Source organism: Echiichthys vipera, assembly GCF_963691815.1.
Source record: "Echiichthys vipera genome assembly, chromosome: 10".
In the NCBI taxonomy this organism is placed as follows: domain Eukaryota; kingdom Metazoa; phylum Chordata; class Actinopteri; order Perciformes; family Trachinidae; genus Echiichthys; species Echiichthys vipera.
In genome coordinates, this window is record NC_139835.1 from 31,829,412 (window position 1) to 31,854,166 (window position 24,755).

The window sequence follows — 24,755 nt, forward strand, 5'->3', positions numbered from 1 at the left end:
ACGATGATGTTTAAAAATATAAATATATTTATAATATTTATGAAAACTGAGAAGAGAAAACCGCGAAACGCTGAAGAAACGTTTGTTTTATTCAAAATAAGGGAATGTCTCTTTAACAGTGGGCGGGGCTTAGGCCGATGCTGCGTTCAGGGGCTGTCGGAATAATCGGAAAATGTACTTTAGTGACTTTATTTGCATTTTTTACCAAACATCACGTGACACAAACAGTTGTAGAACAGTTGGGCATCATATTTAAAAAAAAATACAACAAAACAAACATATATTCATATATAAATGTATCTTTGAGGCACTAATGTTTCCTTTAAATCAACATTATAATCTTTTAAGTGTTTTAAAGACATTTAAGTCGTTTAAGAACAATTTATTTATTGTTTCTTATTGATGCTTCTTCTCTGTTTCGGGCACTTTGCTGCTGTAAAAAGGAAATGAATAAAAGAATATCTGATCTGATCTCGTGTTATTATCGAGAATTTAGAAAAACGCAAAATTCAGTTTCAAAGGAATTAAAGTTGTTGCATGTTGTTGCATGTTGTTGCATGTTGTGACATGTTGTTGCATGTTGTGGCATGTTGTTGCATGTTGTGGCATGTTGTGGCATGTTGTGGCATGTTGTGACATGTTGTGGCATGTTGTTGCATGTTGTTGGATGTTGTTGCATGTTGTTGGATGTTGTTGCATGTTGTGGCATGTTGTTGCATTTTGTTGGATGTTGTTGCATGTTGTTGGATGTTGTTGCATGTTGTTGATGTTGTTGCATGTTGTTGTGGCATGTTGTTGATGTTGTTGCATGTTGTTGTGGCATGTTGTTGATGTTGTTGCATGTTGTTGCATGTTGTGGCATGTTGTTGCATGTTGTTGGATGTTGTTGTGACATGTTGTTGGATGTTGAGGCATGTTGTTGGATGTTCTTGTATGTTGTTGCATGTTGTTGGATGTTGTTGCATGTTGTTGCATGTTCTTGTATGTTGTTGCATGTTGTTGGATGTTGTTGTGACATGTTGTTGGATGTTGAGGCATGTTGTTGGATGTTCTTGTATGTTGTTGCATGTTGTTGGATGTTGTTGTGACATGTTGTTGCATGTTGTTGCATGTTGTGGCATGTCTTTGCATGACATGGCATTTCATAGCATGTTGTTGTATGTTGTTGCATGTTGTTGCTGCATGTTGTTGCATGTCGTTGCATGTTCTTGTATGTTGTTGCATGTTGTGACTCTGCGTAGCATCTGTTATGTTGATATATTGTCATAGCTGTATTTCATATTAGATATTGTAACATTCCCATCACTCTCGGTGTCCATGTCACTCTGCTTTAATAATTAATAATAAATAGTAAATAATGTAATAATAATTAATAATATAAAACATGGAAATATTAAATATAAAAAAAGAATAGTACACTATTTGACATCCACATTTAATCTCAGAAACTGTGCAAAACTTTATGCATTTAAATGCGTGTCATGCTTTTATTTTGTAGCCATCATGACGGAAGTTAAATGTGGCCCCGCCCTTACAGGAAACGAGTCAAGGGAGGTGTTTCCAAACTGCCTCAGACTCTGGGAGGATCTACTGGGATATCATGAAGAGGGGACGTGGAAAAATCCGAGTGGCCCCTGAAGGCACCGTGACGCTGAGGGGGCGGGCTCTGTGGCTGACAGGCGGAAGAAGTCTGTGACTGCAGCCGGGACCAGAGCTCCTACCGCCGGCTTCTCTCTGAGCTGCTGCCGCCCCTCACACACACACTCTCACACACACACACACAGGTCTGCTCCGTGAGCCCACACACACACACTCGGACCTGCTCCTTGAGCCCTCACACACTCACACACACACTCACACACACACTCGGACCCATGGACTTCAAAGGGATGAAGGTGACGAACGTGTGCTGCCTGCTGCTCTACGTCATCACGGCGGTGCTCGCGGGGTGAGTCGGTTACACACAGCATCGCCCGGTGGTACACATGTTCCTCTGTGATTGGTCCACACACACACACACACACACACACACACACACACACACACTGAGCTAACATGCTAACAAGAGTTTGGCTGTTGTAGCTCTGCAGCCGCTGCATGCATGTGCCCCTGTGTCTCCCCCCTGTCTCACCCCCTGTCTCCCCCTGTGTCTCCCTCCCTGTCTCCCTCCTTGTCTCCCCCCCCCGTCTCACCCCCTGTCTCCCTCTCTGTCTCCCTCCCTGTCTCACCCTGTGCCTCCCCCCCTGTCTCCCTCCCTGTCTCACCCCTGTCTCACCCCCTGTCTCCCTCCCTGTCTCACCCCTGTCTCACCCCCTGTCTCACCCCCTGTCTCCCCCCTGCAGGAGAGACTTCTACCAGATCCTGGGGGTGAGTAAAAGTGCCTCCATCAGGGACATCAAGAAGGCCTACAGGAAACTGGCCCTGCAGCTGCACCCGGACCGGAACCAGGACGACCCCAAGGCCCAGGACAAGTTTGCAGACCTGGGAGCAGCTTATGAGGTGTGTGTGTGTCTCTGTGTGTGTGTGTGTGTGTGTGTGTGTGGTGTCTGTCTGTCTGTGTGTGTGTGTGTGTGTCTGTGTGTGTGTGATATTTATTTAGTTTTAATGTGATTTCTAAGCAGAGGAGATGAAAGTCTTTTGTGTTGTTGTTGGAAACCTCAGACTCGCTGTGATTGGTCCGTTAGACCGTGTGGCTGCTTCTGATTGGCTGAGGCTCAGCTGGAGTTCAGGAAAACCAGGAGTGGACTCGGATCAGCTGATGTGTTTTTACTGGAAACTTCCGGTTTAGTTGCTCTTTACTTTGAAACTTTTGACTTTTTAAACTTTTGACTTTTTACACGTTTTAAATGTTAAACAATAAGATGAAGTATTTTATTATTATTAATGTTCCCATCAGAGTCTAAAGGATCCACATTAACTACAACATTATAACATCATCATACATGTTTAATCTTCTCTAATAATGATAATAATAATAATAATAATAATAATATTAATATGAGCCTTTGAAAGAAGCCGTTCTGCAGAATCAGCTCTTTTAATTTTGCGACTCTAATTTCAGTTTTTTGATGAAAGTTTTGTGCTTTTGAATTAAAAAATCAAGTATTTTATGTTTTTCTACTTTTTCATAAATTCACTTTTTTGCTGTTTTAGATTTGAACTTTTTCCCTGGAGATAGTTTCTGATCTGAGCTTAATGTTGTTTGTTGTTTGTTGTTTGTTGTTTGTTGTTTGTTGAGTGACAGACGTGTTGTTTGTTGCGTGACGGACGTGTTGTTTGTTTGTTGAGTGACGGACGTGTTGTTTGTTGTTTGTTGAGTGACGGACGTGTTGTTTGTTGTTTGTTGAGTGACGGACGTGTTGTTTGTTGTTTGTTGTTTGTTGAGTGACGGACGTGTTGTTTGTTGTTTGTTGTTTGTTGAGTGACGGACGTGTTGTTTGTTGTTTGTTGTTTGTTCAGTGACGGACGTGTTTATTGTTGTTTGTTGTTTGTTGATTGACGGACGTGTTGTTTGTTGTTTGTTTAGTGACGGACGTGTTGTTTGTTGTTTGTTTAGTGACGGACGTGTTGTTTGTTGTTTCTTTAGTGACGGACGTGTTGTTTGTTGTCTGTTTAGTGACGGACGTGTTGTTTGTTGTTTCTTTAGTGACGGACGTGTTGTTTGTTGTTTGTTGAGTGACGGACGTGTTGTTTGTTTAGTGACGGACGTGTTGTTTGTTGTTTGTTGAGTGACAGACGTGTTGTTTGTTTAGTGACGGACGTGTTGTTTGTTGTTTGTTCAGAAACGGACGTGTTGTTTGTTGTTTGTTTAGTGACAGACGTGTTGTTTGTTTAGTGACAGACGTGTTGTTTGTTGTTTGTTGATTGACGGACGTGTTGTTTGTTGTTTGTTTAGTGACAGACGTGTTGTTTGTTGTTTGTTGAGTGACGGACGTGTTGTTTGTTGTTTGTTGTTCAGTGACGGACGTGTTGTTTGTTTAGTGACGGACGTGTTGTTTGTTGTTTGTTGAGTGACGGACGTGTTGTTTGTTGTTTGTTGAGTGACGGACGTGTTGTTTGTTGTTTGTTGAGTGACGGACGTGTTGTTTGTTGTTTATTGTTTGTTGTTTGTTGAGTGACGGACGTGTTGTTTGTTGTTTGTTCAGTGACGGACGTGTTGTTTGTTGTTTGTTGAGTGACGGACGTGTTGTTTGTTGAGTGACGGACGTGTTGTTTGTTGTTTGTTGAGTGACGGACGTGTTGTTTGTTGAGTGACGGACGTGTTGTTTGTTGAGTGACAGACGTGTTGTTTGTTGTTTGTTTAGTGACGGACGTGTTGTTTGTTGTTTGTTGTTTGTTTAGTGACGGACGTGTTGTTTATTGTTTGTTGAGAGACGGACGTGTTGTTTGTTGTTTGTTTAGTGACAGACGTGTTGTTTATTGTTTGTTTAGTGACAGACTTGTTGTTTGTTGTTTGTTTAGTGACAGACGTGTTGTTTATTGTTTGTTGTTCAGTGACAGACGTGTTGTTTGTTGTTTGTTGAGTGACGGACGTGTTGTTTGTTGAGTGACGGACGTGTTGTTTGTTGTTTGTTTAGTGACAGACTTGTTGTTTGTTGTTTGTTTAGTGACAGACGTGTTGTTTATTGTTTGTTGTTCAGTGACAGACGTGTTGTTTGTTGTTTGTTGAGTGACGGACGTGTTGTTTGTTGAGTGACGGACGTGTTGTTTGTTGAGTGACGGACGTGTTGTTTGTTGTTTGTTGATTGACGGACGTGTTGTTTGTTGTTTGTTGAGTGACGGACGTGTTGTTTGTTGATTGACGGACGTGTTGTTTGTTGTTTGTTTAGTGACAGATGTGTTGTTTGTTGTTTGTTGAGTGACGGACGTGTTGTTTGTTGTTTGTTTGTTTAGTGACGGACGTGTTGTTTGTTGAGTGACGGACGTGTTGTTTGTTGTTTGTTGTTTGTTGATTAGTGACGGACATGTTGTTTGTTGTTTGTTGAGTGACGGACGTGTTGTTTGTTGTTTGTTGTTTGTTTAGTGACGGACGTGTTGTTTGTTGTTTGTTGTTTGTTGAGTGACGGACGTGTTGTTTGTTGTTTGTTGTTTGTTTAGTGACGGACGTGTTGTTTATTGTTTGTTGTTTGTTGAGTGACGGACGTGTTGTTTATTGTTTGTTGTTGAGTGACGGACGTGTTGTTTGTTGTTTGTTGAGTGACAGACGTGTTGTTTGTTGTTTGTTGAGTGACGGACGTGTTGTTTGTTGTTTGTTGAGTGACGGACGTGTTGTTTGTTGTTTGTTGTTTGTTTAGTGACGGACGTGTTGTTTGTTGTTTACCTGCAGGTTCTCTCAGACGAGGAGAAGAGGAAACAGTACGACGCGTACGGAGAAGATGGACTCAAAGAAGGTCACCACAGCTCGCACAACGACATCTTCTCCAGGTGCGTTTCACCAGCACACCGTGTCATTTATACACGTTATTATACGTGTGTTTTTATATATATGTTATTTTATACACGTTATTATTATTTTATATACACAGGAAGCCAAGGAGACGCTTTATTTATTTGCGTATTTTCACAAATATTAGACAAACACTTCGTTATTTGACTTAAAAAAGAGAAAATGCACCTGAAATCAAACCTCTCCGTCGTCCGTCTGCAGCTTCTTCGGGGACTTCGGCTTCATGTTCGGAGGCAACCGGCAGCAGCAGGACCGGAACATCCCCAGAGGAAATGACATCATCCTGGACCTGGAGGTCACGCTGGAAGAGGTGTATTCTGGGAACTTTGTGGAGGTGAGGAGGAGGAACTGACCGTCCTGCACGCGTGTCACAGACGAGGCGTCGTTCCAGGTCTCTCACTGCGTCTCACGTGTGTGTGTGTGTGTGTGTGTGTGTGTGTGTGTGTGTGTGTGTGTGTGTGTGTGTGTGTGTGTGTGTGTGTGTGTGTGTGTGTGTGTGTGTGTGTGTGTGTGTGTGTGTGTGTGTGTGTGTGTGTGTGTGTGTGTGTGTGTGTGTGTGTGTGTGTGTGTGTGTGTGTGTGTGTGTGTGTGTGTGTGTGTGTGTGTGTGTGTGTGTGTGTGTGTGTGTGTGTGTGTGTGTGTGTGTGTGTGTGTGTGTGTGTGTGTGTGTGTGTGTGTGTGTGTCTCTGACAGGTCGTACGAAACAAACCCATAGCCAAAGAAGCGCCCGGCAAGAGGAAGTGTAACTGCCGACAGGAAATGAGGACGACGCAGCTCGGACCTGGACGCTTCCAGATGACTCAGGAGATGGTGTGTGACGAGTGTCCCAACGTCAAGTAAGTTCTTATCAAAGCTGAGTCCATCTGACGTCGCTGCACTGAAACTGTTTCCTGGAGGCGTTGATGAGACTGTGAGCGTCATGAATGACCTGTGCAGCGATTCAGGGCGCCCTCCCACTGTGCCTCCGTCCCGTGCCCCGTGCTTTAGGGTCCTTGTCCCCCCCTCCAGGCCCGTTTGTACTCACACTACCTGGGCCTCGGAGAATGCTTCTTGCTGCCTATACGTCATCACGCCGTAACACGTCACACGCATTGATGACGTCATGGCGATGCGTGGCTTTGTTTCCAGATCTTTCCGTAGACCTCGGAGTTTTTGTGCGTCTTGTCGACTGTTTTTGAATCTTTTCATCGACCAAATCTGCAGTAAACACTCCACCTCCGCATCACACCAACGTGAACCTTTCACCGCCATTGTTTGAAATGTCCGCGCATGGTCCCTCCTTCTTTTTTCTATGTCCCAACAGGCGCACAGGAAATGACCTCAGAACCGCCGTAGGCCTCGTGCTCGTACACGTGCGCACGCTCGTGCTCGTACACGTGCAAACGTGCTTTACTAAAGTCCACCTCTCCCAAACGGGCCGTGGACGGCAAGCGTGCCGCTCCTAGACGTGGTACGGTTGCACTCACACTGGTCAAAGGAACCAGACTTTAGCTGTGACACGTGCTGGGGCACGGTACGGAGGCACAGTGGGAGGGCACCCTAAAACTGTTTCCTGGAGGCGTTGATGTGACTGTACTCGTGTCCTAAAAAGCGTTAAAACTTCATGAATTATCTGCGCTTCGATTAAGACCCTTAAAACGTATTTAAACCGTAGCTGAAGTTTGCATGAAGTGCCTCGTTGTGTGAGTGTCGTTGGATTCTGTCCCGACAGATTTGACGTCTGAACTTTCTCTTTAAAAAGGTTTAAATTAAATTAAACTTGATAACGTTTAAGGATATAAAGCTGATGTGTGTCTCTGTTTGTGAACCACAGGCTGGTGAATGAAGAGAGAACGCTGGAGGTGGAAATCGAACAGGGAGTGAGAGATGAAATGGAGTATCCCTTCATCGGAGAAGGTAAGTGTGCGCTCGGATCGGGCCGCAGCGCTTCTGTGAAGTCACGGTTCGATGCAGGACGGAAAAAAAAACCGCACGTTTGTCAGAACAAACACAAGTTTAATCATTAAACAGTCCAAGAGTTTTAGCAAATCTAAAATAACTCCTCCTTCCTAAAGAAGTGCAGCTGCAGCGCTGACTCAGGTCGGGTTTGAACCGCTCGGTTTGTTTCACAGCTACGGTGACGGTAACCATGGTAACAGCCTTTTTTAAATGCGCGTGCACGTTCATAATTAAACCTGAAGTCGCCCCACACTTGGATTTGACGTCTGCAGGCTCCGGGGTCATGTTGGATTATTTAGGGCCGATATTTTGTGCCAATTCTACTTTTTCTGCCTCAGTTTACGTAAAAAAATGAAACAATGACGATAAAAAAATGTTACGAGTCTCAATTTAAAATAAAGGAACATTTAAAACTTTAAAACAGGCGTCTGCAGCGACACAGAGCTGCCTGTGGACGCACGTCTGTGAAGAATGACAGAGAACGCAGCAGCGGTCGATCACTATTCGGCGTGCAGTTCATTCTCTATTCGCTTTGATCCACGCGGTCACGCTTGCTGGAGTGCGCGCCGTCCTGTGCTGCTCTCCTACTGCGCACGTGTGAGCCGAGCCGGACGCTAAGCGGTCAGGGGGAACTGCGACTTCCAGTTTTAAATTCCGCACCTCAAAAGACTGAACATTCGCCAAATGAACGGCACATTTTCAGACCGCGCTCCGCCTCTGTACCCCCCAGAAGCGCCCGCCGCACCGTGACGGCTCCGTGCGATCCCGTGTGTCGTTACGCCCCTGGTGAAGTGTCATAAATCTTGTGTCTGGTGTTTTGAACGTGACCTGTTGCCGTCTTCTCTGCGACCACAGGGGAACCCCACATCGACGGAGAACCTGGAGATCTACGCTTCCGCATCAAAGTGTTAAAGTACGAGCGCTGTGTGTTTACGCTGACGATGAAGCTCGGTTCTGTGGGTGACGCGCACTAACGCACCTTTTCTCTTTAGACACCCCGTGTTTGAACGCAGAGGGGACGACCTGTACACCAACGTCACCATCTCCCTGGAGGAGGCGCTGGTCGGCTTCGAGATGGACGTCGTACATTTGGACGCACACAAGGTTCTGTCCCGGGCGGCGGGTTCCAATCATCCACTGATGTGTTAGTCTGTGAAAGGCTGAACTTGGTTGCTTGTGTCCGACAGGTCCACATCGTGAGAGACAAGATCACCAAGCCCGGCGCCCGGATGTGGAAGAAAGGAGAAGGTCTGCCCAACTTTGACAACATCAACATCCGCGGCTCCCTCATCATCACCTTCGACGTGGAGTTTCCTCAGACGCAGCTCGACGAGCAGCAGAAACAAGGTGAGAACAACCACGCGCCCGACTTAGCCCGTTTTATCCACGCGCAGACGTGTGTGAACGCAGGACGCAAGAAAACACAGTTAGAGCACCGTAGAGAGCAGCGCGGAGAGACGGTGAAAGGGTAAGGTGACAAGTGTTTCAGGCTAAAGTCGTAGGCCCTCATTTATCAAACAAACGTACGGCAGAAAAACTTGCGTACGACCATTTCCTGGCAAACTTCGGCATTTATCAATTTGGACGTGCACACGCGATTCTTTTATATTTCAAAAACAGCTCTGCTCCAGCCCCCCGCGACCCTGACAGGCGGTTGAAGATGAATGAATGAAAAGGAAAGGAGCCAAAGTCATCTCCTCGGTCGTGGCTACCCTCGATAAATTGATTTAAATCAAACAAGGTATCAGATGGTGAAAAAGGTGATCCTCTGACAGGATACCTAATAACCCCGCTACAGAGCAGGAGCACAGGTTCAGCAGTGCGCACACACGCACACGGGTCACAGTGGAGCGCTGCTTCGGGTTGACTGCCTCCGTTATTCTTTTCCACACAGCGTTTTTATGATGGGCCCCTTTTATTCCACTCTTGAGACAAAAACACATCTTTATTTTGCTCCATCTCGGATGTCAGGAGCCGATCTGTGTGTCGGAGAAGTTTCTTTTCTAACCTGCGTTCTTCCTCTCCATGTTTGACCTCAGTGGGCGAGGACTCGAACCAGGAATATTTAAGGGCGTTACATGTTAATGACGATCGAACTCAGCCGCCGCATTTATCAAGGCCCGCTCATTCGTACGCTGAAATTGGTCAGATACGAATGTTTCATAAATCACACGTGGGTCCTGTCCTACGACCAGTTCTGCGCTCAGATCTGCGCCCTTTTCCACGCAGGATTGATAAATGAGGCCCAGTCAGAGCACCGTAGAGAGCAGCGCAGAGGGACAGTGAAAGGGCAAGGTGACAAGTGTTTCACACTAAAGTCGTAGTGTTTTAAGACACTCAGGTGTTTCCGTGTTTAACCTTTTCTCCTCTGCTGTTTCAGGTCTTCGGTCTCTACTGAAGCAGAGCTCCGTACAGAAGGTTTATAACGGACTACAAGGATACTAACACACCACAGACAGCCTGGACTGAGTTATCTGACACACACACACACACACACGCACGCACGCACGCACACGCACACACGCACGCACGCACGCACGCACGCACGCACGCACGCACGCACGCACACACACACACACACACACAGACACACACACAGACACACGCACACACACACACACACACACACACCACAGACAGCCTGGACTGAGTTATCTGACACACACGCACACACACACACGCACACACGCACACACGCACACACACACACACGCACACACACACGCACACACACACACACACACACACACACACACACACACACACACACACACAGACACACGCACACACACACACACACACAGACACACACACAGACACACACACGCACACACACACACACACACACACACACACCAGGGCCGTGCTCCAGGGTGTATTTATTATTTCCCGATCGTTCTCAGGATGTTTGGACCCGGTTTAGTTTTTAAGTTTAAAGTTCAGATGTTTTATTTGAATGACGGGCGCGGACGTCTCGGTCCCCGCGCTCTGCTCTCGTGAAAAAGCCTTTTTTGTTTCTTTTTAAAAACCTAATCCACTGATTTCTGTCAGAGCGAAGTTCAGCGGACACTGACCCTGTCGTGGCTGCAGCTGCGGACGAACGGAGAAACGACTTCCACACAATTTTATTAGTTTTATGAATGTAACGACGAGAGCTGCAGCGATCAACGACCCGTCGAACCACTGTTTTGATCATCGATTCCTCGTTAAAGTCACTTTCACGCAGATGAAGGTCGTTTTCTGCCCCTTAAACTCTGTTTTCTATCATGTGAGGCTGAATTTCTTTGGTTTTCTCATTTAAAGACGTCACGGTGGCGTTTTTCCCTGTTTTCTGACCTTTTAGAGACCAAGCGATTGTTGTCGTTTGTTGCCGTGCCGACAGCAGCTTCACACTTTTGTTGTTTAGTCGCGGTCGGACTCTGTTCAGTAAAAGTTTGTAAATAGGAAAAAGAACAAAGCGTCCTCTGTTTGTTGTGGTTCAGTTTTCTTAATTTCTGTTGGACCTTAAAGAGTTCTGCAGGGACGAAGTGTTTCTGTGGTCGACCCTGAGGTTAGCATCGCTCCGGCGTTAGCATCACCCTGACGTTAGCATCACTCCGAGGTTAGCATCACCCTGAGGTTAGCATCGCTCGGGCGTTAGCATCACCCTGAGGTTAACTTCACCCTAAGGTTAGCTTCACCCTGAGGTTAGCTTCACCCTGAGGTTAGCATCGCTCCGGCGTTAGCATCACCCTGACGTTAGCATCGCTCCGAGGTTAGCATCACCCTGACGTTAGCATCGCTCCGGCGTTAGCATCACCCTGAGGTTAGCATCGCTCCGGCGTTAGCATCGCTCCGAAGTTAGCTTCACCCTGAGTTTAGCATCACCCTGAAGTTAGCTTCGCTCAGAGGTTAGCATCACCCTGAAGTTAGCTTTGCCCTGAAGTTAGCGTCCCCCTGAAGTTAGCTTCACCCTGAGTTTAGCTTCACCCTGAGGTTAGCTTCACCCTGAGGTTAGCTTCACCCTGAAGTTAGCTTCGCCCTGAAGTTAGCATCGCTCCGACGTTAGCATCGCTCCGACGTTAGCATCACCCTGAAGTTGGCATCACCCTGAAGTTAGCTTTGCCCTGAAGTTAGCGTCCCCCTGAAGTTAGCTTCACCCTGAGTTTAGCTTCACCCTGAGGTTAGCTTCACCCTGAAGTTAGCTTCGCCCTGAAGTTAGCATCGCTCCGACGTTAGCATCGCTCCGACGTTAGCATCACCCTGAAGTTGGCATCGCCCTGAGGTTAGCTTCTTCCTGGTTCCCTCCACAATTTTTGTGTTATTACAGAAGAAGTTTATGATACTTTAGAAAATCTTCTCCCCTTTTCTGATTTTTGAAGCAAAAACACAATAAAAAGACTTTCAAACGTCCGTCGCCGCCGACGACGAGATCCGTGCCCGTGGACGTCCCTGAGGCTAAAGTTGCGCAGAGGGAACTTTAAAAAAAACAAACCAGTGACGAGGGAACCGGGTCCTGCAGGACTCTGTCGGTCTGCCCCCCCCCCAAGAGTTGACCTCTTAAATGAAACGTGAAGTTCTTTTATTTTGGAGGGACGGTGCAGTTTGCACTTCCTCCGCTGTAGGAAGGTTTTGTTTCTGAGCCCAGGACTGAAGCGCGCCCCTGCTGGGTGCCCCTGCCCCTGCTGGGTGCCCCCCCCCCCCCCCTCGCTGCCTCCAGTGATGATGAACTTTTGTCTGATATTAATAAAGATTTCTACCAATTCTGAGGAAACGTCGACCCGAGAGTCGCCGCAGAGTTTTGATGTGTTTTTATATGAAAAACAGGAACATATCATATTTAAGACGCTCAACAGTGAAGATCAAGAACAGAAACATGAAAACAGTTCAATTAAATTAGATTAAATAATAAAGATGAATAATAAATAAAGATAATAAATAGAATAAAAAGGTATCAGACAGGAAATGAGTTACACAGAAATTCACACAGATGCAGTCTTATAAGTATTTTGCTAAAATCATGAGATTACTGTAAATGATAAAATTAGATTATTCCCAAATTCTGCTTTTCTGAGACAAACTTTATATTTTCATATTATACAAAAATACTAAAAACTGATTCCTGTTAAATTAATAATCATATGAAATGAATAAAAAAGGCTTTTTTAAATAAGCAAATAAATAAATATTCTATTTAAATAAATATTATTATGATATAAATAAATATTCTAATGATAAATATGTTTGTCCAATGCCACAGAGGAGGAGGCTCCGTCACACCCCCTGGTCTTCAGTACTGATCTACGGTTCAACACGTCCCTGGATCACCGTAGATCTGTGCGTGGGTCTGCGTGTGAGTTCAGTCAGATACGGAGGAGCCGGACAGTCCAAATATTAAAAACAATAATAACACTTTAAAATAAATCCTAAATATGACCCTGAAGAGGTGTGTGTGTCTGCGTGTGTGTGTGTGTGTGTGGTCAGCGTGACCCTGCGACCCCTCAGCGGTTCCACTGTGGTTCAGCGTCAGACGACAGCAGCCGTGGGTGGAGGAGTCTGTCTGCACGGTGGAGCAGAAACAAATCCATGTGTTTACGGTGACCGGGGTCCACATGTGCCCCCCACTGTGTGTGTGTGTGTGTGTCTGTGTCTGTGTGTGTGTGTGTGTGTGTGTGTGTGTGAGAACCTCCCACGGAGACAGAGGAGCTGCGGTGGAGGGAGTTTCCCCTCGGTGACCACACAAGAGTCACTGTGAGAGCGAAGAGGCTCCAGAGAAGAAGAGGAGCTTTGTGATCGGCTCAGGAGGAAACGTCTCTGTCTCTGTCTCACCGCCTCACATCCGCGACGTCGGTGACCGTGACCAACCCGTCACATACGGACCCCAGGAAGAGGCCAAACGGTGGCGTTTCAACTGTACGTGATGTCACAGAGGCCTCCTGAGTCCGTCCTGACCTTTGAGCTCCGCTGGGTTTTACTCTCAGATCAGTCTGGAAACATGTGACGGAGGAAAGTTATGAAGGAGAGAGGTGAAAAGGAAAAAAAGGCACTTTAACACACGTTTATGCTCCTAGAGGACACTTTAACACACGTTTATGCTCCTAGAGGACACTTTAGCACACGTTTATGCTCCTAGAGGACACTTTAACACACGTTTATGCTCCTAGAGGACACTTTAGCACACGTTTATGCTCCTAGAGGACACTTTAGCACACGTTTATGCTCCTAGAGGACACTTTAACACACGTTTATGCTCCTAGAGGACACTTTAGCACACGTTTATGCTCCTAGAGGACACTTTAGCACACGTTTATGCTCCTAGAGGACACTTTAGCACACGTTTATGCTCCTAGAGGACACTTTAACACACATTTATGCTCCTAGAGGACACTTTAGCACACGTTTATGCTCCTAGAGGACACTTTAGCACACGTTTATGCTCCTAGAGGACACTTTAACACACGTTTATGCTCCTAGAGGACACTTTAACACAAGTTTATGCTCCTAGAGGACACTTTAACACACGTTTAGGCTCCTAGAGGACACTTTAACACACGTTTATGCTCCTAGAGGACACTTTAGCACACGTTTATGCTCCTAGAGGACACTTTAACACACGTTTATGCTCCTAGAGGACACTTTAACACACGTTTATGCTCCTAGAGGACACTTTAACACACGTTTATGCTCCTAGAGGACACTTTAACACAAGTTTATGCTCCTAGAGGACACTTTAACACACGTTTATGCTCCTAGAGGACACTTTAGCACACGTTTATGCTCCTAGAGGACACTTTAACACACGTTTATGCTCCTAGAGGACACTTTAACACGTTTATGCTCCTAGAGGACACTTTAGCACACGTTTATGCTCCTAGAGGACACTTTAACACACGTTTATGCTCCTAGAGGACACTTTAACACACGTTTATGCTCCTAGAGGACACTTTAACACACGTTTATGCTCCTAGAGGACACTTTAACACGTTTATGCTCCTAGAGGACACTTTAGCACACGTTTAGGCTCCTAGAGGACACTTTAACACACGTTTATGCTCCTATAGGACACTTTAACACACGTTTATGTTCCTACAGAGTTTTTTCAGACACTCAAATATAAAAATACGTATAAAAATTAAGAGAACGAAAAAAAAAAAACATTAAAACAGAGAAGTCATTTTTTCAAAGGGTCAAAATAAGACGAGTTTCTTTTTAAAGCAAAATTCAACAAGAAGGTTTAAAGTGTTTCACATCAAACATTAAAGCACCGGGAGAAAAAACACAAAACATAAACATTTATAACATTTAAAAGATTTAAAACGCATAAAAGGTGATTTCAAAAACATATAAAGACAGTTAAAGTTACAGAAGTTCCAGTTTACTGAATAAAAACACATAAAACATATATATTTAAAACATTTAAAAGGTGATTTTTAAAACATAAAAGATTGTTACAGTTACAGAAGTTCCAGTGCAGTTTGGTGAATAAAAACATATCAAAGGTCAAACGACACATTTACAGTAAAGTGGACGAATATGTGTGTGTTTGTGCGTGTGTTTGTGTGTGTGTGTGTGTGCGTGTGTGTGTGTGCGTGTGCGTGTGTGTGTGTGCGTGTGTGTGTGTGTGCGTGTGCGTGCGTGCGTGTGCGTGCGTGTGTGTGTGTGCGTGCGTGTGTGTGTGTGTGTGTGTGCGTGCGTGCGTGTGTGTGTGTGTGTGTGTGTGTGTGTGACTCTGACTCTGCCTTCCCTGCCTGTAATTACAGATCCCAGAGCACATGAGGGCAGCATCGGCTCTTCAATCACAGCGCTCAGTAAATCACTTTCTATTACCCACAACACTCACCAGAGGTCTGCAGAGTGTGTGTGTGTGTGTGTGTGTGAGAGAGAGAGAGTGTGAGTGTGTGTGTGTGTGTGCACTTGCCAGTTGTTGATGCAGATAAGCACAGGGATCACACTTGACCCTGAGTGTAATGACTTATAAGCGTAGCTGCAGGGTTAAGAGAGGCACCGGCTAATTGAGCTCCGTGTGTGTGTGTGTGTGTGTGTGTGTGTGTGTGTGTGTGTGTGTGTGTGTGTGTGTGTGTGTGTGTGTGTGTGTGTGTGTGTGTGTGTGTGTGTGTGTGTGTGTGTGTGTGTGTGTGAGAGAGAGAGAGTGTGTGTGTGTGTGTGTGTGAGTGTGTGTGTGTGTGTGCTGGCGCCAGCGGGTGTTTGGTCCTGCTCTGACTCGGCAGTGTGCTTGGTTAATGGAGCCTGACCCGTGAGTTTGTGAACGAGCGCGGCCTCGAACACAACAGCAGCTCCTACCTCAGAGATGTGACGTCTTCTTCTTCTCTGATCCTCATTCTCACGTTTCAGGACGTCTTCTTCTTCTCTGATCCTCATTCTCACGTTTCAGGACGTCTTCTTCTTCTCTGATCCTCATTCTCACGTTTCAGGACGTCTTCTTCTTCTTCTCTGATCCTCATTCCCACGTTTCAGGACGTCTTCTTCTTCTTCTCTGATCCTCATTCTCACGTTTCAGGACGTCTTCTTCTCTGATCCTCATTCTCACGTTTCAGGACGTCTTCTTCTTCTCTGATCCTCATTCTCACGTTTCAGGACGTCTTCTTCTTCTTCTCTGATCCTCATTCTCACGTTTCAGGACGTCTTCTTCTTCTCTGATCCTCATTCTCACATTTCAGGACGTCTTCTTCTTCTCTGATCCTCATTCTCACGTTTCAGGACGACTTCTTCTTCTTCTCTGATCCTCATTCTCACGTTTCAGGACGTCTTCTTCTTCTCTGATCCTCATTCTCACGTTTCAGGACGTCTTCTTCTTCTCTGATCCTCATTCTCACGTTTCAGGACGTCTTCTTCTTCTTCTCTGATCCTCATTCTCACGTTTCAGGACGTCTTCTTCTTCTTCTCTGATCCTCATTCTCACGCTTCAGGACGTCTTCTTCTTCTCTGATCCTCATTCTCACATTTCAGGACGTTTTCTTCTTCTTCTCTGATCCTCATTCTCACGTTTCAGGACGTCTTCTTCTTCTTCTCTGATCCTCATTCTCACATTTCAGGACGTCTTCTTCTTCTTCTTCTCTGATCCTCATTCTCAGGTTTCAGGACGTCTTCTTCTTCTCTGATCCTCATTCTCACGTTTCAGGACGTCTTCTTCTTCTCTGATCCTCATTCTCACGTTTCAGGACGTCTTCTTCTTCTCTGATCCTCATTCTCACGTTTCAGGACGTCTTCTTCTTTTCTGATCCTCATTCTCACGTTTCAGGACGTTTTCTTCTTCTCTGATCCTCATTCTCACGTTTCAGGACTTCTTCTTCTTCTCTGATCCTCATTCTCACGTTTCAGGACGTCTTCTTCTTCTTCTCTGATCCTCATTCTCACGTTTCAGGACGACTTCTTCTCTGATCCTCATTCTCACGTTTCAGGACGTTTTCTTCTTCTCTGATCCTCATTCTCACGTTTCAGGACGTCTTCTTCTTCTCTGATCCTCATTCTCACGTTTCAGGACTTCTTCTTCTCTGATCCTCATTCTCACGTTTCAGGACGTCTTCTTCTTCTCTGATCCTCATTCTCACGTTTCAGGACGTCTTCTTCTTCTCTGATCCTCATTCTCACGTTTCAGGACGTCTTCTTCTTCTCTGATCCTCATTCTCACGTTTCAGGACGTTTTCTTCTTCTCTGATCCTCATTCTCACGTTTCAGGACGTCTTCTTCTTCTCTGATCCTCATTCTCACGTTTCAGGACGTCTTCTTCTTCTTCTCTGATCCTCATTCTCACGTTTCAGGACGTCTTCTTCTTCTTCTCTGATCCTCATTCTCACGTTTCAGGACGTCTTCTTCTTCTTCTCTGATCCTCATTCTCACGTTTCAGGACGTCTTCTTCTTCTTCTCTGATCCTCATTCTCACGTTTCAGGACGTCTTCTTCTCCTCTGATCCTCATTCTCACGTTTCAGGACGTCTTCTTCTTCTCTGATCCTCATTCTCACGTTTCAGGACGTCTTCTTCTTCTTCTCTGATCCTCATTCTCACGTTTCAGGACGTCTTCTTCTTCTCTGATCCTCATTCTCACGTTTCAGGACGTCTTCTTCTTCTTCTCTGATCCTCATTCTCACGTTTCAGGACGTCTTCTTCTTCTCTGATCCTCATTCTCACGTTTCAGGACGTCTTCTTCTTCTTCTCTGATCCTCATTCTCACGTTTCAGGACGTCTTCTTCTCTGATCCTCATTCTCACATTTCAGGAAGTCTTCTTCTTCTCTGATCCTCATTCTCACGTTTCAGGACGTCTTCTTCTTCTTCTCTGATCCTCATTCTCACGTTTCAGGACGTCTTCTTCTCTGATCCTCATTCTCACGTTTCAGGACGTCTTCTTCTTCTTCTCTGATCCTCATTCTCACGTTTCAGGACGTCATCTTCTTCTTCTCTGATCCTCATTCTCACGTTTCAGGACGTCTTCTTCTTCTTTTCTGATCCAAATTCTCACGTTTCAGGACGTCTTCTTCTTCTTTTCTGATCCTCATTCTCACGTTTCAGGACGTCTTCTTCTTCTCTGATCCTCATTCTCACGTTTCAGGACGTCTTCTTCTTCTCTGATCCTCATTCTCACGTTTCAGGACGTCTTCTTCTTCTCTGATCCTCATTCTCACGTTTCAGGACTTCTTCTTCTTCTCTGATCCTCATTCTCACGTTTCAGGACGTCTTCTTCTTCTCTGATCCTCATTCTCACGTTTCAGGACGTCTTCTTCTTCTCTGATCCTCATTCTCACGTTTCAGGACGTCTTCTTCTTCTCTGATCCTCATTCTCACGTTTCAGGACGTCTTCTTCTTCTCTGATCCTCATTCTCACGTTTCAGGACGTCTTCTTCTTCTCTGATCCTCATTCTCACGTTTCAGGACGTCTTCTTCTTCTCTGATCCTCATTCTCACGTTTCAGGACTTCTTCTTCTTCTCTGATCCTCATTCTCACGTTTCAGGACGTCTTCTTCTTCTCTGATCCTCATTCTCACGTTTCAGGTCGTCTTCTTCTTCTCTGATCCTCATTCTCACGTTTCAGGACGTCTTCTTCTTCTTCTCTGATCCTCATTCTCACGTTTCAGGACGTCTTCTTCTTCTTTTCTGATCCTCATTCTCACGTTTCAGGACGTCTTCTTCTTCTTTTCTGATCCTCATTCTCACGTTTCAGGACGTCTTCTTCTTCTCTGATCCTCATTCTCACGTTTCAGGACGTCTTCTTCTTCTCTGATCCTCATTCTCACGTTTCAGGACGTCTTCTTCTTCTCTGATCCTCATTCTCACGTTTCAGGACGTCTTCTTCTTCTCTGATCCTCATTCCCACGTTTCAGGACGTCTTCTTCTTCTCTGATCCTCATTCTCACGTTTCAGGACGTCTTCTTCTTCTCTGATCCTCATTCTCACGTTTCATGACGTCTTCTTCTTCTTCTCTGATCCTCATTCTCACGTTTCAGGACGTCTTCTTCTTCTCTGATCCTCATTCTCACGTTTCAGGATGTCTTCTTCTTCTTCTCTGATCCTCATTCTCACGTTTCAGGACGTCTTCTTCTTCTTCTCTGATCCTCATTCTTACGTTTCAGGACGTCTTCTTCTCTGATCCTCATTCTCACGTTTCAGGACGTCTTCTTCTTCTTCTCTGATCCTCATTCTCACGTTTCAGGACGTCTTCTTCTTCTCTGATCCTCATTCTCACGTTTCAGGACGTCTTCTTCTTCTTCTCTGATCCTCATTCTCACGTTTCAGGACGTCTTCTTCTTCTTCTCTGATCCTCATTCTCACGTTTCAGGACGTCTTCTTCTTCTTCTCTGATCCTCATTCTCACGTTTCAGGACGTCTTCTTCTTCTCTGATCCTCATTCTCACGTTTCAGGACGTCTTCTTCTTCTCTGATCCTTATTCTCACGTTTCAGGACGTCTTCTTCTTCTCTGATCCTCATTCTCACGTTTAAGGACGTCTTCTTCTTCTTCTCTGATCCTCATTCTCACGTTTCAGGACGTCTTCTTCTTCTTCTCTGATCCTCATTCTCACGTTTCAGGACGTCTTCTTCTTCTCTGATCCTCATTCTCACGTTTCAGGACGTCTTCTTCTTCTCTGATCCTCATTCTCACGTTTCAGGACGTCCTCTTCTTCTCTGATCCTCATTCTCACGTTTCAGGACGTCTTCTTCTTCTTCTCTGATCCTCATTCTCACGTTTCAGGACGTCTTCTTCTTCTTCTCTGATCCTCATTCTCACGTTTCAGGACGTCTTCTTCTTCTTCTCTGATCCTCATTCTCACGTTTCAGGACGTCTTCTTCTCTGATCCTCATTCTCACGTTTCAGGACGTCTGCTGTTTACCCCCGCGCCGCTCACAGTCTCTCTCTCTCTCCCCCTCACTTACATTTGTTTGTTTCTCTCCCACTTTTGTCGTCTAATGATGCGTGTTGTGTTGTTGTTTGAAGGGGAGGGGGCGGCGTGGACGGCGTGGACGGCGTGGACGGCGTGGACGGCGTGGACGGCGTGGATGGCGTGGATGGCGTGGACGGCGAGCGCGGGACAAACACTGCTGCAGATCACCTATACGGATGAAAGCCCCGCGTGAGGCCGCATTCCTGCAGGCAAGCGTTTCACCATAGATGAGTCAACTCTGAACATTTAGTGGTCTGAACTTAACCGTCTCCTTTAGTCGTCTAAACTTAACAGTCTCCTTAAGTGGTCTAAACTTAACGGTCTGTGTGCTCTCTCCTGTGATCCTTCATCAGCGTCAGTGACGGTGACGGTTGCAGAGCAGACACACGTGAAAGGAGCCGTATTAGAAGAAGTGCACGCACAGAATATGAAATGATGTAAATATGTATTAGCGGGCGGCGGCGGCGGTGGCGGCGGCGGTGGCGGTGGGGGGGTCAGGAGCGCAGAGAGCGAGGTGAAAGCGGTCTTTGTGTTTGGAGCGGAGCCCTCTGCTGGACCCTCCCCTCGGCGCGGGTTGCCCAGGCCCTGTGGTGGCAGATCACAGTTAATAGCTGTGCGGTGAGCTGTCAGAGGCACTTAGTGTGACGCTGGGCAGACCGGGGCCAGGCCGGGCAGACCGGGGCCAGGCTGGGCCCGCGTACGCAGCCTGGCCTCGGCCTCCTGGGCCCGGACCGCAGCACTCAGCCATGAAGGAGAGGGGGCAGAGAGATGGAGACGAGGCCGCGGAGCCTCAACGTTACAGAATTACAGCCTCGGATCCTGGACGAGCGTAAACACCCGCCCCCCTGAGCTCAGGGGTCCTCCCTGAACAGGTCTTCACCCGGTCCTGGTTCTGTCAGACGGACCTCGTCCACCAGGTCCTTTATCTGACCTGAACCAGGTCCTTTATCTGATCTGAACCAAGTCCTTTATCTGACCTGAACCAGGTCCTTTATCTGACCTGAACCAGGTCCTTTATCTGATCTGAACCAAGTCCTTTATCTGATCTGAACCAGGTCCTTTAGAGACTAAACTTAACCGTCACCTTTTGTTGTCTAAATCTAAACTAAAGAGTCACTAATCTCCCTTTAACAGTCAGTCTAACGTCTGTTGAACTGCATAGAAGTCGGTGAGTCTGCGTCGACGCCAGCGAGCGCTAACTAGCATCAAACGCTAACTAGCATCAAACGCTAACTGGCATCAAACGCTAACTGGCATCAAACGCTAACTAGCATCAAACACATCTGATGCCTGTGAGGGACCCTGCAGACGTTATCTGACCCTGACAAAGTGCCTCCACAGACTCTTATCTGACCCCCGCTCGTAAAGACCTTTGTCGAGGGTCGACCAATGACGACTCGTCTGATCTTGAGTGGCGTTTTATTCCCGTCACAAACAACAACGGCCGCGTTTGTCTGTGAACTCCAAAGTCCAGCTCATCCCTGTGGAGCAGATTAGATAACGGGGTTTTAGTGTTTGCTCAGTGACTCCTCTCGGCACTAATAGCATCTGATCTAATGGGAGATTGCAGGCTGCTTGTTGACAGTGGACACCCACGCACGGCGCCATGGCAATGGTCAAACAACCCGGGGAAACAAAGCAGGGCCGGGCTTCAGTCCCCGTAATTACCAGGTAAATATCGGCCTCTTTGCTCCGAACCTGCAGCAGTAAATCTCCTCCGCGGCCTTAATTACGGCTATTAACTTGTCTGTGTTGGTTAAAACACGAAGGTCTCACGGAGACCAGGCGAAGACGGCTTTGCTCGTTTGTTAATTATGAGGAGAAATACACTCAGTGGCCACTTTATTAGGCACGCCGAGGTAAAACGCACGCTGTCTGACGCAACAATAACGATTTCAGGAAGGTTTCAATGAACGAGGCGTCGATTCGACTCTTAGAGAGGATTTCATTTGGAAATTCATCATGAAAGGGGGATTTAGTAGGTGATTCAGCTGATTTTGTATAAATAATTAAAAAAAATATATATATATAAACGGCCTGCTGCCGTGGTCCTGTGTGCAGGTCTCTGCTGACGGTGGTGGTGCCTGCTGCCGTGGTCCTGTGTGTAGGTCTCTGCTGATGGTGGTGGTGCCTGCTGCCGTGGTCCTGTGTGCAGGTCTCTGCTGATGGTGGTGGTGCCTGCTGCCGTGGTCCTGTGTGTAGGTCTCTGCTGATGGTGATGGTGCCTGCTGCCGTGGTCCTGTGTGTGCAGGTCCCTGGTGATGGTGGTGGTGCCTGCTGCCGTGGTCCTGTGTGCAGGTCCCTGCTAATGGTGGTGGTGCCTGCTGCCGTGGTCCTGTGTGCAGGTCTCTGCTGATGGTGGTGGTGCCTGCTGCCGTGGTCCTGTGTGCAGGTCTCTGCTGATGGTGGTGGTGCCTGCTGCCGTGGTCCTGTGTGTAGGTCTCTGCTGATGGTGGTGGTGCCTGCTGCCGTGGTCCTGTGTGTAGGTCTCTGCTGATGGTGGTGGTGCCTGCTGCCGTGGTCCTGCATGACGCTTCCTGCTGCTTTTATCACTGTTACTCATATAAACTATCATTAGTTTATGAATTATAACATTTTAAGCCATAAAACTTGGGGTCGACCCGTATGGATGTTTTTAAAGAGCCTGAGGCGATGACTGATACAGACTGCTGATGTTATTTGGCTAATTCTTCTTTTTCTGCCTCAGTTTACGTCATAAAAACGACACAACGATGAAAACAAATGTTACGAGTCTCAGTTTAAATAAAAGGAACTTTTATTGAACTTTTAAAAGGCGTCTGCAGCGACACGGAGCTTCCTGTGGACGCCCGTCTGTGGATGATGACGGGGACAACTATCAGAGAACGCAGCAGCCTGCATCGACCGATACCGATGAACCAGGCGGGGCGACTGTAGCTCAGTGGCAGAGAGGGTTGTCTTCCGTTCAAGAGATCAGCGGTTCAATCCCCCCAGTCCACTTCTGTGAAGCCCGAATTACTCCTTGTGCTGCTCGCGGATGTGGTTTGAATGGTTAGATTAAGTACAAATCCGTTTACCTAAAAAACACAGATATGTTTCAGTCTATCACCAATAAAAACATCATCAGTGGTGTCTCACTGTGTCGCAGCTGTTATTACCACGACTCATCAGATTCTGTTAGCTGAGCTTGTTTCTACTGTTCTGCTGTATTAACAGCGATTGAATATGAATTTTTTATATTCAATTTGCTTTGAATAATCATTTTCTGTGATTATTTCTGACATTTTTCAAAAAATTTTCTTCTTTTTTTAAATTTTTTGATGATTTTTTTCTGACTTTTTTCAAAAAAATTTCAATTTTTTTTAAAGAATTTCATGATTTTTTCTGACTTTTTTCAACAAATTTTCATTTTTTTTAAAGAATTTTCCGATTTTTTCTGACTTTTTTTAAAAAAAATCATCTTTTTTAAGAAAAAATTATGATTTTTTCTGACTTTTTTCAACAAATTTTCAACTTTTTTTAAAGAATTTTCGGATTTTTTCTATCTTTTTTAAAAAAAATCATCTTTTCTAAGAAAAAATTATGATTTTTTCTGACTTTTTTCAACAAATTTTCAATTTTTTTAAAGAATTTCATGATTTTTTCTGACTTTTTTCAACAAATTTTAAAAATTTTTTAAAGAATTTTCTGATTTTTTCTGACTTTTTAAAAAAAAAATCATCTTTTTTAAGAAAAAATTATGATTTTTTCTGACTTTTTTCAACAAATTTTCAATTTTTTTAAAGAATTTCATGATTTTTTCTGACTTTTTTCAACAAATTTTAAAAAAATTTTAAAGAATTTTCTGATTTTTTCTGACTTTTTTAAAAAAAAATCATCTTTTTTAAGAAAAAATTATGATTTTTTCTGACTTTTTTCAACAAATTTTCAATTTTTTAAAAGAATTTCATGATTTTTTCTGACTTTTTTCAACAAATTTTCAATTTTTTTAAAGAATTTTCCGATTTTTTCTGACTTTTTTTTAAAAAAAATCATCTTTTTTAAGAAAAAATTATGATTTTTTTCTGACTTTTTTCAACAATTTTTCAATTTTTTTAAAGAATTTTCCAATTTTTTCTGACTTTTTTAAAAAAAATCATCTTTTTTAAGAAAAAATTATGATTTTTTCTGACTTTTTTCAACGAATTTTCAATTTTTTTAAAGAATTTCATGATTTTTTCTGACTTTTTTCAACAAATTTTAAAAATTTTTTAAAGAATTTTCTGATTTTTTCTGACTTTTTTAAAAAAAATCATCTTTTTTAAGAAAAAATTATGATTTTTTCTGACTTTTTTCAACAAATTTTCAATTTTTTTAAAGAATTTCATGATTTTTTCTGACTTTTTTCAACAAATTTTCAATTTTTTTAAAGAATTTTCCGATTTTTTCTGACTTTTTTTTAAAAAAAATCATCTTTTTTAAGAAAAAATTATGATTTTTTTTGACTTTTTTCAATTTTTTTAAAGAATTTTCCGATTTTTTCTGACTTTTTTAAAAAAAAATCATCTTTTTTAAGAAAAAATCATGATTTTTTCTGACTTTTTTCAACAAATTTTTAAAAAAATTGTAAAGAATTTTTGGATTTTTTTCTGACTTTTTTCAAAAAAAATTCAATTTTTTTAAAGAATTTTCCAATTTTTTCTGACTTTTTTAAAAAAAATCATCTTTTTTAAGAAAAAATTATGATTTTTTCTGACTTTTTTCAACAAATTTTCAATTTTTCTAAAGAATTTCATGGTTTTTTCTGACTTTTTTCAACAAATTTTCCAATTTTTTTAAAGAATTTCATGATTTTTTCTGACTTTTTTCAACAAATTTTCAATTTTTTTAAAGAATTTTCCGATTTTTTCTGACTTTTTTAAAAAAAAATCATCTTTTTTAAGAAAAAATCATGATTTTTTCTGACTTTTTTCAACAAATTTTTAAAAAAATTGTAAAGAATTTTTGGATTTTTTTCTGACTTTTTTCAAAAAAAATTCAAT

General features: G+C 44.2%; 1 protein-coding gene across 2 annotated transcripts; it reads left to right on the forward strand.

Moving 5' to 3' along the window:
* The first annotated feature begins 1,697 nt into the window (after window positions 1-1,697).
* dnajb11 (DnaJ heat shock protein family (Hsp40) member B11) lies at window positions 1,698-12,714 on the forward strand. Of its 2 annotated transcripts, XM_083921230.1 has the most exons (11): window positions 1,698-1,948; window positions 2,343-2,499; window positions 5,327-5,424; window positions 5,648-5,780; window positions 6,140-6,282; window positions 7,260-7,342; window positions 8,240-8,297; window positions 8,377-8,488; window positions 8,572-8,731; window positions 9,765-9,853; window positions 12,624-12,714. In XM_083921230.1, exons 1-10 carry the CDS (start codon window positions 1,875-1,877, stop codon window positions 9,827-9,829), a joined length of 1,083 nt encoding a protein of 360 aa, XP_083777356.1. In that variant the 5' UTR covers window positions 1,698-1,874; the 3' UTR covers window positions 9,830-9,853; window positions 12,624-12,714. The 2 variants fall into 2 exon arrangements, with proteins under 2 accessions (XP_083777356.1, XP_083777355.1); XM_083921229.1 differs by lacking the exon at window positions 12,624-12,714 and having other exon boundaries at window positions 9,765-11,983.
* The last annotated feature ends 12,041 nt before the right edge of the window (window positions 12,715-24,755 follow it).

Coding starts and splice junctions, on each gene's coding strand:
- dnajb11 (XM_083921230.1), top strand. CDS start 1,875: ATGGACTTCAAAGGGATGAAGGTGACGAACGTGTGCTGCCTGCTGCTC. Junction 5,425..5,647: donor CACAACGACATCTTCTCCAG/GTGCGTTTCACC, acceptor GTCCGTCTGCAG/CTTCTTCGGGGACTTCGGCT. Junction 8,732..9,764: donor CGACGAGCAGCAGAAACAAG/GTGAGAACAACC, acceptor CTGCTGTTTCAG/GTCTTCGGTCTCTACTGAAG.